At 48.2% G+C, this 18,200-nt stretch overlaps 1 protein-coding gene across 1 annotated transcript in view; it reads left to right on the forward strand.

Moving 5' to 3' along the window:
• DNAJC8 (DnaJ heat shock protein family (Hsp40) member C8) overlaps window positions 1-18,200 on the forward strand; it is a 285,178-nt gene that overhangs the window by 207,527 nt on the left and 59,451 nt on the right. The window contains exon 8 of the mRNA XM_069623065.1: window positions 1,962-2,037. Within this exon, the coding sequence (XP_069479166.1) occupies window positions 1,962-2,037 (76 nt within the window). The remainder of the gene's footprint in view (window positions 1-1,961; window positions 2,038-18,200) is intronic.

Raw genomic sequence — 18,200 nt, forward strand, 5'->3', positions numbered from 1 at the left:
CATTGGCTTCCCACACATAGCACCTAAGCTCTGGAACAACCTCCCTAACTCTCTTAGAGCGGAACCTTCACTGCTTTCCTTTCGGAAATCCCTCAAAACCCTGCTCTTCACATAATCACCTCCTACCCTCCCCTCCGACATGATTGACATATTTTTTAAACGCCATGATGTCTGCACTGCTAAGTTTGTAACTAAAACATGTTACTGTAAATCTAATGCCTTGTAAACGTATATTTCTAAAACTTATACCGTAACTCAAAATGCCTGTAAACTTTAACAACCTTCCTTCTGTAACCAGCCAATTGCTTATATGTAACAGCGCCACGATGCCCACGGGCTGAGCGTGCGCTTTAAAAATATGAATAAATAAATAAATAAATAAGTGTGCGCTTGCTCTAGAAAGTTACAAAATGTAACTGAAGTAAATTTCACTTCACTGTCTTGGAAATAGTAGTTTTATCAAGAGAAGGTATTTAAACCTTTGGGAAATCTAAGACTTGCCTGTGCCACTGCACTGAAGGTGCTGTGTGCCACCATGTAAAGATGGCTATGGAGGTTCTCTGTTTCTTTTGACTTGAGTCTGAGTCCAAATCACAGAAAAATACACGAGAGAGTGGGGAAAAGGTCTCGCTCTCTCAAGGTTCAAATTAAAAGTCCTAAAGTCCAGCAGAAGAGAGCTGGGGGTCTCTAAGGTAGAAGGGAATTAACACATTTCTGAGAATTCTCCCTAAGAGGCCAGTAATACATATAGTATGTTTGTACTTGTCTGTAATGCTTGATTGCTCATTGTGTTGACTCCTTACCACACTCTCCTCTCCTGAGACTCGGCGTTGACCACTCTTCATGCTACCTTGATTGGTTTGGCTAAGCTCCCAGAGTTCCCTTGTTCACTATAACTAGGTTAGGCTCCTAAACATCTGTCCACCGGCCGGAGTTTAGAAATAGTCTAACAAACACTCTGCAGGTCTGATCAGTGTTAACCATATTCTCAGATTTTGATGCAGAAATGGGAACGTTTACCATCACTGCTACTTAACATAGCTGAGCACTGCAGCCTTCCAGATTCATGAGCATTGCAGACTTTGATATGGACATAGAACACTGCATTCCGCAGGCACACCTTTCACATGGATGCACACAGATTTTCATGTGTGCTCTCGCACTTTCACATGCACGCTCACCATAGCCTTTTGCATGAACATCCAAGAACACTGTAGTCTGAGCAGAATGTACAGTTCAGGAAAGGTGGGAAGAGCAGAACAGCAAATTATAGTACAATTGATTTAGGAGGAAGAGAATAATAAATAAAAGGGCAATTAAGAAGAGTTGTGAGGAGATGGGCAAGAGGGGAGAGGAAGTTATAAAGGTTGGTGGGATAAAGTGGAGAGGAAAGCAACCACAGAAGGCTTAGTAGATCTAGAAATGGTGAAGAATGTGAGCAGAAAAGTAATGAGAAAAATGCAAAGGGGTAGAGAAGGAGGAAAAGAATGGAAGAGTTAACTCATTTAGTCCCATCCTGACAGCAGCCCTTTCCCAATATTTACAGCCAATGACAGACAAGCTACCACACAGCAGTCAAACCCTTACCTCCAATTTCCTTCTGCCCATGTGCTCATTGAAACTGAGTGTCGGGGTCGGTGTTAATCCCAGGTTTCTGCTTTGTGTAGCAAATGTGCTGATCTTATCTGAAATCATGTCTGCAGTTGCTGGGATATGATTTACAAAATGAAAAGCAATAAGTAATTATTGCATTGTGAATTGCGATGGGATACTTATTTTATGTCTCGTATTGAACTAGAAAATTCCTGAGTTAGCCCTAGTTTGTTTACTCTCATCTCGTCCATCTGAGATGGAAAATTACTGATCAGAATGTACACAATTATTTTGTATGTAAATTAATCTAAGTGAAACGATCATACATATGTAGCTGAATAAAAATGGTACTTTATCACATTTTTTAGGAAGCGGCAACGGGAAGAAGAAATTGAAACTGCAGAAAAAGCAAAACGTGATCGAGAGTGGCAGAAGAATTTTGAGGTATTTCCTTATTCGTATGGGTTTATTTAAAGTCGGAATGTGAAAACATTTTGCGTTTTCAGAATAAAACATTGTTACATAATGTAAATTTTCTAGCATTGCCTGAAGCACTTTACTTTTTACCTTTTGTCGACTTACAAAGGCCTGCATAGTTCTTGGCTGGCCCAGTGCGATTGAGCTCTATACAAAGATCTGTAAATATAGTCTTTTGAACATGTTTTAGTGGAAGGCCTGCGCATGGATTATTTGGACCCATTACAAGTTCATGACTGGTCTGCAGAAGACTGTTCTTAATATTATAATTGTTTAGAATGAGAGGCTATCTGGCACTGAATTAATTCTTGCGTTCTTATTGGTGTGTTGATCTACTCCACAATAGTGTTTTATGTCAAGTAGTTGGGAGCCCATTGCTTACAGCTGTACGGTTGTGCAGTGAAAACATGGCTTGGGGTGAGAGACATCTTGGTAGCTACTTACCTGTCATTGTGTGACAAATAAGGGGCCTTTCTTTCAAATGGTGGTACCAACCACAAATGCATATTTAAGTCAAAAGCACCAAGTTAACTTTAAATCTTAGATGGGCAAAGGTGTGTCCTCTGAAAAGAAATTGTTTTTAAGCCGGAAGGGTGGATTTCTTTTCACCTTTCCTTTAGTGCTTCTGATCTCCAGGTTGATCAACAATCTTATCCGAAGACTGGAGTGTTTGTTGTTCTGCTTGTTCACAGATGGCCCAAAAAGATAGTTTGCATGCATCGGTCTCGCTGATATAAGGAAACCGCTCTCAGAACGGAAGGGTCCGTTAGTCTACCTCAAACTCTGTCCTAATTTTTAGCTTAGGCTGTTGGGTGTCCGGGTACAGATGGGGAGGCATATGAGGAGGGGCACAATCTATAAGTGTTTGGTTATGAAGCCACCCATTGACTGCCCATGGCCATGCTTATTCCTTATGGGCATTTCCCACCCATTCCTGCCTTTCCCTGGCCAAAGTTACTCCTCATGGGAACTCATTCAGCTTTATTTAATCAAGCCTTACCATCAGACTTTGCGATCGAAGTGCCTGCCAGGGATTTTTCAAAGCAGTCTTCTGAGAGTTAATGACTCAATTGGAGTTGTAAACAAGCTGCTGGTGTAATAAAACATCTGACCAGGCTTGCTTCAGCCATTCGATTTATAAGCACTCTGTGTGTCCTTCACTGATCTGTCGGCGGCATTCGACTTAGTAAATCACAGTCCTATGTAATCACTTAACTTCAGCAGCACACTTTTCTGATAAGGCTACTACTTGGATCCAGTCCTTTCTAGACAACAGCTCAGTGAGTTTTTTCACCCTCTTCTGCTGGGCCTGCACCAGTTACATGCAGAGTCCCCCAAGGCTCGTGTGTGTCTCCAACTCTATACAATGTGTTCACAAAGCCTCTCTTCGATGACCTTGACTATTTGGGTGTCACCTACACTAATTATGCAGATAACACCCAATACTCATTCCTATCACCGGAAACCATAAAGCGGACTCCAACGCACTTAATGACATTTACCTTGTCATACATGCCTGGATGGTTAAGCATGGACTCTGTCTTTCTCGAAATCCACCACCAAGAGTGCCAGCGGGTGTGAGATTGCGGGGGCTTCATCTATGGCAAGCGGGACCCTGCGCAGATTAATTTGTGGATTTGCAGGGCATGAATCCACATTTATCCGGGTGGACCACGGATTCTATCACTGTTAGTAACCCGTTGGCTAGGATTCGAGCTAGGATTTTAGCCTTTCCATTTATCCGTGATATTGGCCTGTAAGAGGCGCAGTGTTCAAGGGTTTCCCAGGTTTGGGCAGTACCTCTGTGCATGTCCTCCTAAGGTCTAAGGGGAGAGGGCCCACTTCCCTACATTGCAGGAACATGCGATGTATATGTCCAGTTATGTCACCCCCTAGTCGTTTCCAGGTTTCTACCGGGAAACCATTGGGCCATAGAGTTTTCCCAGATTGGAGTTGCCCTAGGGCAGTCTGGACCTCTTCCGTAATCACAGCCTCAAGATTCCCGGCACGTTGTTCGGAGAAACTGAAAGTGTAACGGAGTCTAGGAACTGTGGGTTACTTATTTCAGATTCTCTGTGTGGGGTGGGGGGGGGGAGACTAGAGTTTTTCATAAGTCAGCGAAAAACCTCAGCTTGGTCTAGGTCTGCAGTTAACATTTCCCCAGAACTTAAGGATGGCTCGGACTTGCCCTTTTCTTTGTTTTCGCCTCTCTAGCCGAGCCAAAGTTTTACCTGCCTTATCCCCCGTTTCATATATTTGGCTCTGGGTCGACCATTGGGCCATACGTGCATTATCTAGGGTGATATTTCGCAGACCCTCCTGTGCCGTGACTAGGGCCTCTTGTGAAGCAGGGGGACCCCAGTTCCAGGAGTGGCTCCTCTTTTCTAGCTACCTGTCTTTCTGCTTCGGCAATCTCCTGAGTGTTGCTTGCGGTGAGCCGACAGATGGCTTTCGCCCCTTAGTACTGTTTTATAGGCCTCCAACAACATAACTGGGCATGTCGCCGTCCCTTCATTGAGCTCGAAGTACTCTGTGGACTTCTGGGAGAGACCTTCCACAATCACTGGTATACCCACATAGTATGTATTCAAGCTCCAGATGGGATCTGCTCTGTCCCGCCTGTTCTTTAGTGTTATCTGCAGGGGGAATGGCCTGAGATTCCTCTTGCAAGGAATACTGCCGACAGCAGCGGAGAGACATAATTTGGGGGACTAAGACAGTCTATACGCGAGAAAGACCTTTGAATCCAACATCTGAGGCTTGTAGCGCCCTCCAGGTATCCACCATCCCCAGGACCTCCACGAAAGTGTATAATTTAGTTGGGGTATCACGGTTCTTGTCACCGCTAGTTGACGGATCTGTCTCATTCCATTACTTCATTAAAGTCCCCTCCCAAGATCCAAGAATCCACCCGCTAACAGCACAGCCTGGAGCTCATTTAGGAGCTCCATTGTGAGTGGCAGGCTGGCGTAGGCTGCAATAAGGCCCCAACTTTCTCCCTGTATATCGCCTAACACCACCACAAATCTTCCCCTGGGATCGGCGTGAACCTTTCTCAATTGGAATTGTACCAGTTTGTGAAAGAGAACCATTGTGCCCCTTACGAGAACGCCACGTGGTATGTTTGAGGGTAGTTGGACTTTTAAAGAAACCACATTCCGTGCCAATCAAGTGGGTTTCTGTAAGGACGATGTCGGGGAATGCCTATTCAGGTACTGTAACACTAGTTTCATTTTTATGCTGGAGCCTAGCCCATTGACGTTCCATGTCATTAAGGATATACACCCTTCATGCACCATCTATGTGTATGTGACTACCTGTTGGGTCTGAAGGGGGTATTGTGAGATTTGAGTGGCCCCACTTCGTAGGTGGCCTGTCCAATCCCAGTCTCCAAATGCACCAGCTGCCAGTGTCATGGACGCAGTTTGCCCGCCGTGATTTTGCTGTGCGACCCTGAAACTAAATTTCTGATGTTTGTTAATCTGCTTAGAATCACATGCTGTGCATAGGTCCGACATCCAGTGGTCACTGCGGAGTATTGCATTTTGTTTTTCGTAGTCGAAAAGGGGACGTCGACAAGGCGTGTCTGAAACACTATCCCTATAGTAACGTGCGTTGTACCCACAATCCCTCACGCGTCGAGGTCCCTCAGATTGTTTTTTTCCGCCCAGCTTCTGGTCGCCTTCAGGCGGAGCTCCTCGAGAGACATTGCAACTCCTCGACCTTTGGTTGTTTTTTCTCATAATATTAATAATCCCTCCCTCGACGCAGTTGTAAGTTGTTCTCCGCCGAAAAGAATCTTCGACGGAGGGTCGAGCGGAGGAAATCCTTCGGCGCTGCCGAACACGTGGCCTGGCCTCGCAGGCCATATACAGTAGGGAGAGTGGGGTCGTGGGACATCTCTGGGTCTTTTCTGAGAATGCCTTTCCCTTTCCCCTTCCTTTCCCTTGGGGTGCTTATCGCGATTTATTGCCTCGGCTATGGAGAGGACACCATTTAGGTTTTGCCCGCTTTGCAAAGGCAAATTTACTTGGAAGGACAAGCATTCACGGTGTAACCGCTGCTTGCCCCTCGATCACAAGGAGGAAGGTTGCGCAGCTTGTCGGCTTCTTAAGCCTCAAACTCTAAAAGACCGTAGGGTTAAAAGGTGGGCGGCCTACGCGATGTCGAAGGCCGAAGGTTCACCCGCCGCTGCTACCACCGACAGTGACGAGGAACGCGATAACACGACCTCCGCTACGGAAGTCGAAACCCCCTCTAAGGAGCGCTTGCGCGCTTCGTCGTCTGTCCCCGGCCCCGACGGGCTCGGCTCACGCCCTGCTTATGGGGATGAACACCCCGGCGACACTGACGCACACAAAGACTCACATAAGCACACAACCCACGGCTCTTCTTCGTCTAAGACGAAAAGAGCTTCGGCGCCCAAGGAGACGCAGGTTCCACCGGCGGCCTCCTCGGACCGTTCGGGTTCGAAGCCCCTCTCGCAACCGCAGCCGCGACCAGCGACTGGGCTTTCGGCAAATAAGGGCGCCGCCCCCAAACCATCGGCCGGCGCGCATCAACAGAAGGCGCATACCGCCGTAGAGCGTTCGACACCCATAGCGTCGAAAACGCAAGCTTCCGCCGACAAACGAGTCGCCGACAAAGGATCGCTGTAGCCGACGCCCAGAAGCGTACGCCGAAGAACACGTCGAGTGCTACGCATAAGTCGAAAGACACGCCGAAAGAGCCCGAAGAAAGGCAGGGACTACCCCCTTCAGTCGGGGGGTCACCCAGCACACCTGAAGGTTTTTCGGAGGGCGACGGGACACTTTCCTCAACGCTTTGGGAGAGGTCGAGCCGTTTCCAGTTAGATGACTCTAATTTTCCCCCGCCAGACCGCTCTGGGGTACCCCATGAAACCATGGAAAGACTCCACCTCTGTATGGAGAGGATGGAAAGGTTTATGAATACCCAGACCTCTCAAACTCCCAAGAGGACTAGAGAAGGGCCTCAGGAGGACCCCAGGGCCAAAAATCCGAGGCTAGTCGATCCCCAGGTGGACACAGCCTCAGACTTCCATAACGTATACGACCTCACTGGGGAGGAAGAATACTTGGAGGAGGAGGATGATTTCATAGACGATCAAGTAGGACAGAACCGGGAGGAATGTCTGGAAGACACGCCAGACATTATAGAAGAAGGCTTCCGAGAAGACACTGAAGAAGGACCTTCGCACCCCTGGCAATCCCCATCAGTGTATTCCGACACTGATGTCCTAAACCTAAATCCTCCTGACAATTCACCGGTTAGGAACACGTCTCCGATTGACGATCAGCCCACTTTCAATGCACTGTTGCGCAGAGCAGCAGCACATTTCGAACTGGACACTGGGGAGCTCTCTCCAGAATTAGACTCTGTGGAAAAAGTAATTAAAGAGAAACCCCCGGTCAGCCAGACCATTCCCCTCCTAGCTTCAGTGAAGAGAAGAATCATCCCTTCGCTGGCCACTCCCGCATTGATCAGAGGGGTCAATCCAAGAATTGAAAAACTTTTCACTCCTTCTCCCTCAGACCCGCTCTACATTAGGGGACATTCCATTCCGGATTCCCTAGTAGTATCTAATACTAGAAAGAGGGCAGGGGTACCACTTTCCACCAGTGAGGCACCCCCTGACAAGGAGGGCAAAAGGCTATATGCCCTTGCAAAAAGAGTAAATTCCTCGGCTGCCTTCTCAGCAAGAATTGCGAACAACAATTCTTTGCTTGCTAGCTATGCAGACGCGCAGTGGGCCAAACTGCGCAAGGACGCCGAGGAAGCACCGGAGCCTTTACGTACACGCCTACTTTCAACTATTGGCGAAGGAACCCAGGTCAACCAGAGCATTGTAAAAAACTCTCTGGACGCGGCAGAAACAGCGGGACGTTCCCTGGTGCAGGGAATACTCCTAAAACGCCATGTATGGCTGCGCAACTCAGGGTTTAAACCGGAGACACAGGCGTCTTAAATAAATAAACCTGTGGAAGACTCTAACCTATTCGGAAAAGCGGTGGATGAAGCTCTAGAGATGGCGAAAAAAGAGTTCGATACTATCAAGACTCTTGACCAAATCTCTAAGCCCACTACCAGACGCGGCTATGGCAACAAACGCTTTTTTCGTGGCCAACAACAACAACAAAGTCAGCATCAACAATACCCTGCCACCAATTACCAGACCAATAGTGGGCAGTACAGCCAAAGAGGCCAACGCCGGGGTAAGGGGAGAGGTCGGGGATCCACCCCCAGAGGCTCCCAAGCCCCCAACAACTCCAAGTGACGCGAAGATTCGCGTCCCCTCCCATGCAACACCGGTCGGGGGCCGGATAACATCCTTTCTTCCTGCATGGGAGGAGATAACGTCAGACCGTTGGGTACTTTCCACCGTAGCCCACGGATACTGTATCGAATTCAACAGTTCCCCATCCTACAGACCCCCGAGGGGACGTCGCATGACACCGGAACATCTTGCCATCCTTCTCCAAGAAGTACAACTACTGCTGGAAAAAGGAGCCATAGAGGTCGTGCCTCTATCTCAGGTAACGGAAGGTATTTATTCAGTGTACTTCCTTGTACCCAAAAAGGATCTAACCATGCGCCCTGTATTAGATCTGCGCCCAGCGAACAAGTTTATCAAACCCCAAAAGTTTCGTATGGTAACCTTACAGGAAGTGATCCCACTGCTTTCTCAGGGAGATTACATGACAACATTAGACATGAAAGATGCATACTTTCATATTTTAATGTTGCCAGCGCACAGAAAATACCTCAGGTTCATGATAGAGGGCAAACACTACCAGTTCAAAGTGCTACCCTTCGGCATAGCATCAGCACCAAGGGTATTCACGAAGGTGCTGGCAGTGGCAGCGGCCCACCTGCGTAGGTTGTCCATCCCAGTTTACCCTTACCTCGACGACTGGCTCATAACAGGGGATTCTTACGAAACATGCTTCTCCAATACCCAAAAGACGGTAGACCTTTTGTTCCAGTTGGGCTTCTCCATCAACAAAAAGAAGTCCAGTTTAGACCCCAGTCAAATCAATCAATTCCTAGGGGCTCTAATTCAAACAAAGGACGGCCTCGTCTTCCCCTCCAAAGAGAGGGTCCAAAACATGCTGTTTCAAATCCCTCAATATGTGACCGGTCGAGAGGTGACAGTACGCAAAGCAATGCGCTTGCTAGGAATGATGGCGTCGTGTATTTATTTGGTACCTCACGCGCACCTGCGCATGCGCCCAATGCAAGAGTGGCTCAACAGCCAGTGGTGTCAGGCCAGCGGACTATGGGAGGATCTAGTTGTGGTCTCGCAAGCCTTGGTTCTCTCGCTACGGTGGTGGACAAAGGAAAACATGGAAAAAGGGAAACCCTTTGCCACACCCGCGGCGGAAGCCACTCTAACCACAGACGCATCCCTCACAGGATGGGGGGGCGCACCTATCCCATCAGACTGCTCACGGAGTGTGGACTCCGAACGTAGCATCCAAACACATAAATCTACTGGAGCTACTAGCTGTGTTCAAGGCGCTAAGAGCCTTCCAGGAACACCTACAAGGCAAAACGGTAATGGTCCTTACAGACAGCACTACAGCCATGTACTACATCAACAAGCAAGGGGGCACCCACTCTCCAGGCCTGTCCAAACTGGCCCAGAATATATGGAAGTGGGCTCTCAAACAGGACATGTTCCTACTTCACTACATGTACCCGGGGAACTCAATCTGCTGGCAGACAGTCTCAGCAGAGATTTCCCCCTGCCAGAAGAGTACGAATGGCGCCTGCACGAAGACATCGTCTTCGACGTCTTCACACAATGGGGATTCCCAGAAATAGATCTGTTCGCAACCCTGGAAAACTCACAATGCCAAAGTTACGCCTCCAGGTACCCCCAGAACCAATCCAAGGGGAACGGTCTGTCGATGCAATGGTCAGGGAAATTTGTTTACGCTTTTCCCCCCGACTCCCCTTCTCAACAAAGTGGTGCAAAAGATGCACCAGGAACAAGTGACCATGATACTAGTGGCCCCAATGTGGGCACGACAACCATGGTTCGCTCACTTGATGGAGATGTCTCTATCCCCCCCAGTAAAACTCCCCTGCCCGTACAACATGCTGTCTCAGGACAAGGGCAGGACTCTGCATCCATGCCCCCAGAACATGAACTTAGCAGCTTGGCTCCTGAGATCATAGAGTTCGGACATCTACAACTCCCGCAAAGATGCATGGACATCCTCAGGGAAGCCAGAAAACCGAACACTCGCCACTGCTATTCTAGCAAGTGGAAAAGATTTGTCATCTGGTGCAGGAGTAAAAGCATCAACCCTATTGACTGCTCTCCTACACATGTGGTCCTATACCTGACCCACCTATTGGATTCAGGTCTAGTGTTTAACTCCATTAAAGTCCACCTAGCTGCACTTTCTGCATACACCACTTCCCAACTCAGTGTCGTGGTGGAGGATCCCTGTTATAAAAGCCTTCATGGAGGGAGTAAAGAGAATACACCCCCCGATAGCTGACCCAGCTCCCGGATGGGACCTTAATGTGGTACTTACCAGACTCATGGGCTCTCCATTCGAACCCATGCACAAAGCATCTCTTAAACACCTCACGCTTAAGACTGCTTTTTTAATAGCTATCACCTCCATCAGGAGAGTAAGTGAACTTCAGGCTCTTTCTATTCTAGACCCCTTCGTTACAGTTCACAAAGATAAAGTGGTTCTACGCACTCGCCCTAGGTTTGCTCCGAAATTTATTTCTAAATTCCACGTAAACCAATCTATAGAACTACCAACGTTCTTTCAAAATCCTTCCAATTTGGGAGAAAGGACTCTGCACACACTAGATGTACGCAGAGCGGTCATGTTCTACATGGAAAGAACCAGACCACTGAGGAAGACTAATCAGTTCTTCGTCTCGGTGGCAGCAGGAAGAGAAGGAGATGCGGTTTCAAAATCCACTATTTCTAGATGGATTGTTCAATGCATCACTCTCTGCTATACTCTTGCTAAGAGAGAACTGCCCTTTAGGCCAAGAGCACACTCTACTCGAGGCACGGGGGCATCCATAGCATTCATTGCAAATGTTCCCCTTGAGTCCATCTGCAAAGCGGCTACCTGGAGTTCGGTGCACACCTTTACAAAACACTACTGTCTAGATACACACTCTAGATCTGACTCCCAGGTGGGACAGGCAGTATTACGACACCTTTTCTCTACTGTTCCTTCTCATAACCCACCGCCAACTCCGGGTACTGCTCGCTAGTCTATGCACAGCATGTGATTCTAAGCAGATTAACAAACATCAGAAGAGAATGCATTACTTACCGTAAAAGCATTTCTGATGGTTGTATCTGCTTAGATTCACATGCGCCCACCCTTCCTCCCCGCTCGGATGGAAGGAACATAGACTTCCTTTATATATCTCTCTTTTCTGTACTCACTCACGTCTAGAAGGCTCCCTCAGGGCAGAAAAATACAAACAGAGGGACCTCGACGCGTGAGGGATTGTGGGTACAACGCACGTCACTATAGGGATAGTGTTTCAGACACGCCTTGTCGACGTCCCCTTTTCGACTACGAAAAACAAAATGCAATACTCCGCAGTGACCACTGGATGTCGGACCTATGCACAGCATGTGAATCTAAGCAGATACAACCATCAGAAATGCTTTTACGGTAAGTAATGCATTCTCATTACAATTAACATGACACGTCTCTTGTTGATACCAGTGGTTTGTGTGTTGATTCTTAGTGCTGCCATGTGATCATTGAAAGTGAACCATAACGGGGTAACTAAATTTAAGAGGGTGCTCTCCCTGTCTGGAGGAGGTTGGGGGTGAATATGTATATCACAGGAGGTGTGCTGCTCATCCCTTAATTTGACCATTCTTGCCCCAATCTCCTAGCACCCCCTCTGCTATTGCTCGTAACCCTCTTCTGTCTCTCTGCCGCCATGTGACTATAAAACCTAAACCTCAAACAAATACCATTATCGCCCCTCTCTGGGCCACTCCACCAGCTTGGGGTTCCGGTAAGAAGGGTGTGTGCACTAATTTTCCCATGACTTGTGTAATCGCCTCATCATGCACCTGCTCCCCTGATTCTACAAGCTGAATTACCAACCCCCACCCCCACCCCCCCTCCAAACCCCCCCAACCAGAAGTACCTGTCGCCCAAACTTGTAAAAACTTAAACTGGAAAAAAACATATTTGTTGTGTCCCCTGGGAGCCAGTTGCAGTCCTTCCCAATCACCGCCGGGGCTGCTTGACCCAGGTTATAAGCTAAATGATTCATCCCCCCCAGCCAGTTCCGTCTTTGATCTGTGGCTCTCGTGTGGTTTCTGCCGGTCGTGGTTGGGCCCCCTCTTCATTCGACATCCATGCTCTATGTTGACGTCTCCACGTGGGTCCGTTTTGTTATGTTGGTGTCCTTCTGGGGTGTCTGGTCCTTCTGTTCGCCCGGACGTGGGCCGGAGAGGACCTGTGTTTCGAGCCAATCCCAGACCTCCCTCATGTTTTGGAACACATGGACCTTGTCTTCATAGTGGAGTTTCAGGGTGGCCGGAAAGAACAGCGCATATTTAATGCCCAAGGATGTAAGATTCCTCTTCACTGAATCGAAGGATTGCCGGGACTTCTGCACCTCTCTTGTAGTCCTGGAAGAAGCGTATGCGATTGCTTTTGTACGTGATAGGGTCGGTTACCCTTGCCATATGAAGTAGTGTTTCGGTCCCTGTAGTTCATAAGTCAGGCGATCACAATTCACGGGGAGTTTGATTTTGAAGAATTTCTTAAGCACACCAGACAGATTAAACTACATTAGGGCGCAGATGACAACTAGAGGTCAGCAAATGGAAAAAGACATTTAACTATAGCCAAGTAGTATTAAATGTATCTAAATATGAAGGTTGTCAACCTTTTTCTAAACAGGTCCAATATCTCGCATGTTCTAATTTCCAGTGGGAGTTGGTTCCACATTTTTGGCCCAAACATTCCGAATCTTCTGTCTCCCCTGTAATAGGGGCAAGCCCCCTCAAGCATTTATAGACCAGACAGGCTAATTTGAATTTGATCCTATCCTCCACCGCAAGCCAGTAGGGGGAGGGGGATCTATGCATTGTAGAGACATGGTCCCGCTTCCGAAGGTGTCCTATCCCTCTGACTGCAGCATTCTCAGCCTTCTGCAATCTAGCAACTTGTTTGGCTGGAATTCCTGCTAAAAGGCTATTGCGATAGTCTAGGTGGGGGTTCGTCATTTCCCTCACCACCACTGCCTTATCCTCTATTGGGATAATAGGAAGCGCATTCCTTTGTAATGCATAGAAAACTACCTTCGCCCCCACCTGTGCTTCGCTGTCCAAGTTCTCGTGCTATATACAGCCCAAGTTTTGAATTTGTTTGGAATAGTGCATTTGGTCCCCCTAAGATCAGGGGGCGGGGGGCAGTCTCTGTCAATCTGACATTTTGTTCTTTGGGCCAAACAGTACAATCTGTCTTGGTTGCATTCAGCTGCAGATGATTGTTGGTCATCCACTCATAAAGCTCAACCATACACAGGTTGATTTTCTCCAAAGCATCAATATTCTTAATCTCAATGTAGATCTGGGTATCGTCTGCCTATGAATGAACCGCAGGCCATACTTCTTGAATATGTTAAATACTGGGCGGAAGTATAGATTTAAAATTAAGGGGGACAGAAATGAGTCCTGTGGCACCCTACATTCCAGATCTATCATTTCGAATGGATTGTGTCCTCCAACGTATTCCACATCTTTGACATGTAATGTCCACAGCTGTGCTGCTTCTGAAAAAAAAAATTGGCAGAGGGCGTCCTGCATCGATGACGACGTATCGATGTCCCTCGAAGCCCTCCGTCGAGGGCGACAGCACCGGATGTTATAAATAGAATGCACAGCGCCTGTAGGCTCAGTTCCGTTTTTTTCGCAAACGTATTCTTTGTGAATGCTTTCTACCCCTCCGACTCTGCGGTCTGGCTTTAAGACTTGCTGAGATTGTAAGTCTAAAATGTCGATTACGGACCTGCACCGCATTGGTTTGTGGTGTCTGGGCGAGAGTCATGACACTGACGAATGCTAAGGCCTTGCGGGAGCATAAGGGGAAGTTACAGGTAGGTCTGGTGTCTAAACTCAGTCCCGAATAGCTGCGGGGATGTCTGACGATTCGATTGGTGACTCCCTTGTCGGAAGGAGTCCCGGGCATTTCAATCCCAGAGTGGGTCCCGCCACTAGTCGTCCTTGTCTCGGCACTCCCGGAAGCGGCGTCACTGGTCGCCTTCCCCGTCCTCGTCGGATGATGGTGCTGCAAGGAAGGTGGCTTGTCCCATTAAATCCTCCACACTTGAGGAATGGGAGGCCTTCAGGGAGCAGATGCTGACGATTTTTCAATCCCAGGGCACAGTTCCGTCCGTGCCTTCGGAAGAAGGCAGCAGGGAACGGTCTCAGTCCAATGCTTGCGCGCCTTCGGGCCCTGGTCCTCGGCACGATAAACATCGGGAACCATTGAGGTCCCATTCAGACACTCAGGTTGATCGCCAGACACGTGCTAGGTCCAGGTCTCGGTCTTCATCCCCGGCGAAACCGCAGAAGTCTTGTAAGGGCTCAAGGACACAGTCGGCGCCGTGTCCATCGAATACGGCGGTCTGTGCTTTGCCTTCACTCCAGCCCTCGGAGCAATCGACGCCGAAGCTGTCGGCGCTTTGGGGCGTTTTGCCTGGATTTTGCCGATGGAGGTCCCTGGTACTGTGGATTTTCCAAGGAAGGCTAGATCCAAGAGGGTGAGGCCTGTTGTGGACTCCAGGCCCACTCCTGTCCGTAGGCAGGAGTTATTTCATTCTCTGGATGATATCTAGGTGGAGGAGAGGTCAGATTTGGAGTTTGACCCTGTTGAGCCGGATGTGGCTCCTGTCTTTTCCGGTGACAGTCAGTTGGAGGAGTTACGTCAATCATTGCATGATGCTAGTGGCGTAGACTCATCTCCCGAGGTGGAGTTTGGCAGGCCTGAGCCTGTGGCTCATGCTGAATCCTCTTATAGGAGATTGATGGCTAGGGTTACGGAGTATCTTGGTTGGTCCAGTCCTCCGGATCCATTTGTTCAGGATGACCTAACTGATATTTTGGATCCGGGTCTGTCCACTAACCCATTGAGCCTTTTCATTTGACTTTGCCAAAAAGGGTGGCGGTTGCTTGGCAGACCCCGGAGTCTCTTCCGGTGGTTAACAAGTCATTAACTAAAAAATACCGCCCTTCCAGTAGCAACCCCAGCTACCTATCCTCTCATTTCACTCCTGAGAGTTTGGCGGTTCAGGCGGCTAGGGCCACCTCGAGGTCGGCAGCGTACCCTATCATCCCTCCTGATGGGGACAACAAGCACTTTGATGGTTGGGCATGAAAGGTGTTTTCTGCTGGGAGTATGGCGCTTAAGTCTGCCAACTCCACTTGTGCCTTGGCAAGATTTTCACACTCTCTGGATTTGCCTCTCTAGCGGCTGAGCATATTCCTGAGGGGGAGGAAAGGGATGGGGTCCTTTCTCCTGTGCAGGACGGCAAGGATGCCATGTGTGAATCCCTTCAGTCTGGGTTGGATACGGCCGATGGCGTTAGCTGGTCCATGGCCGTTGGTGTAAGCACCGTTATACGCAGGTGTGCGTGGTTGCGTAAGTCTGGTTTTGTTCCGGTTGTACGTCTTCTGAACATGCCCTTTGATGGCTCATTTGTTTGGCAGCAAGGCTGACGAGAGCCTTGAGAGGTTGCAGACCTCCCTAGGACGAAAAGGCGGGACAACAGTGGGGGGTCCTTTGGTTACTACTACTCTTTTGGTCAGACGAGAGGAGCCGCCAATCAGAGGTCAACATAAAAGTACCTGTGGTGGTCGGGGAAATAGAGGTGCCAAAGCCACTCAAGCAGCTGCCTCTTTGCCTTTTCAGGCGCTCCAAAACAGGTATGAGGCCATGTTCCATTGTTCGCCGGTTGGGGGCAGACTGTCTCAGCATCTCGAAGAATGGCAAGCTATCACTTCGGATGCGTGGGTTCTGGATACAATAGCCTATGGCTACTGCCTTCCCTTCCTAAAGCGGCCTCGCAACAATCCACCGGGGAGTCTCTCTTTGAAGCTTCCGGATCCGCTCCTTGTGCAGGAAATCTTGATCCTGCTGGAGAAATGCACTATAGAACTAGTGCCTGTAGCGGAGAGGAACAAGGGATGGTATTCCCCATATTTTTTGATTCCAAAGAAAGACTGGGGACTGAGACCCATCTTGGACGTTGGTAGAACAAGTTCCTCAGGAAGGACACGTTCAAGATGGTCTCTGGACCTACAGGATGCTTATTTCCATGTGCCGATTCATCGAAAGCACAGGAAGTACCTGAGGTTTGCGGCTGGCAGCTCACACTTTCAGTTTCAGGTCCTGCCATTCAGATTGACCTCCGCCCCGAGGGTCTTCACCAAGCTAATGGTGGTGTTGGTGGCAGCGTATCTCAGGCAAGGGGGGATTCACCTCTACCCCTACCTGGACTGACTGGCTGATCTGAGCGCGTTCTCACAAGCAAGCTATGGATCATCTCGGCCTCACCTGCCGATCCCTCCACAAGCTGGGCTTCTCCCTCAATTTCAAGAAGTCGCATCTGACCCCTTCCCAACAGCTCCATTACATCGGGGCTGTGTTGGACACATGCTAGGGAAAGTGCTCGCCTCCCAAGGTGAGGGCTCATCACATTGTACAGATGGTGGACAAATTTCAACATGCCCAGAATCTTGCGGCTTTCGAATTCTTAAGGTTTCTCGGCCTCATGGCATCTTGCATTTTTCTGGTGCCAGAGGCCAGACTGAGGATGAGATCCCTGCAATGGGTTCTCAAGATGCAGTGGTCCCAATTCTCGGGCAAGATGTCGAATCCCGTTCAGGTTCCACTCTCGGTCTCGCAGGATCTTCTGTGGTGGGTGTCGGGTCCAGCCTTGAATCTTCCTGCAGGAGTGATGCTGTCCCACCAGACCCCCTAAATCTGCCTGCCCAACAGTCCTTTAGCAGTTAAACTATCAAGCTGGCAAATCCAAGGGGAAAGGGGAATGGAGAAAATAAAAAATGCAGTCTTCTCTGGCTCTCACTGACGCCCTCTGGTACTGGATTGGACGCCTCAGTGTCTGTGTTGATCTAGAAGACAACAATATATAGATTACTTTCTGTTCTACCCTTACCCTCATTATACTTTATAATTTACCACCCGCCTCCTTAATACCTGCTGCCTATGCTCAGGTGCCGATAGGCTTCCTTAATTTATTGCTGTTGAAGACTAGAACTTCTTTGCTCTGAAGTCTTTTTCTCAGAATGTTCTTTGCTAACTCACTTCATGGACTCAAACTTGTCTTTGATTTTGCTCTCTTCCTTATTTGTGGTACAATTCTGCTTAACTTTTATCCTTCCAGCTTCTTGAATAACTTCCTTGTAATATCTTTTCTCAAATGTATTTTCACTACTTCTACAGTTCATTAACAACTGAACTATCAGCTTCCACCTCTTTTTCTGATTTAATTTCAAGTAAATTACTAATGTTAATTTTGACTGATGTTTTTGTCTGCAATTTAATTTCTTTTCATTTCTAGTTGGCTCACTTAGAACTATTGATCAGCTCACCGGATTACTTCCGTGATTCTTGAATTTATATTAAACTTTTCGACAGCCGCCGACACAATAACGTAGTTTAGTTTCGTTCCGATTCAAATTCCTTCTTGCGGGGCCTAAACGACGCTCACGTGGCATGTAGACTACGTGCTAGGGTCCTTTACTCAAAGGTAGCCCAAAAGAGAGCGACGCGAGGAAAAGAAAACCATATACACTCGCGACAAATGAATTAGTTTACGGTTAACTGGGTTAGTGTAAAATGCTTCTCATTTAACACGATCGGACGCTACATTCAACCCGCAAACCTTTTACATTACTCGCACGCCTGTAAATTGGATTACTCGCGCTTCAGTTAAATCATTAACACGCGCGCAGTCAGCTTTACGAGTACAGTTTCCTATTTTTGCGCGTCTGTTAATTGATTTACACTCGCTTCGGTAAAAAAATAAACTGATTTTCAACATTGCTCAAACAAAAACGTCTC

This window comes from Ambystoma mexicanum, chromosome 11, assembly GCF_040938575.1.
Source record: "Ambystoma mexicanum isolate Mex_15411 chromosome 11, UKY_AmexF1_1, whole genome shotgun sequence".
NCBI classification, from domain to species: domain Eukaryota; kingdom Metazoa; phylum Chordata; class Amphibia; order Caudata; family Ambystomatidae; genus Ambystoma; species Ambystoma mexicanum.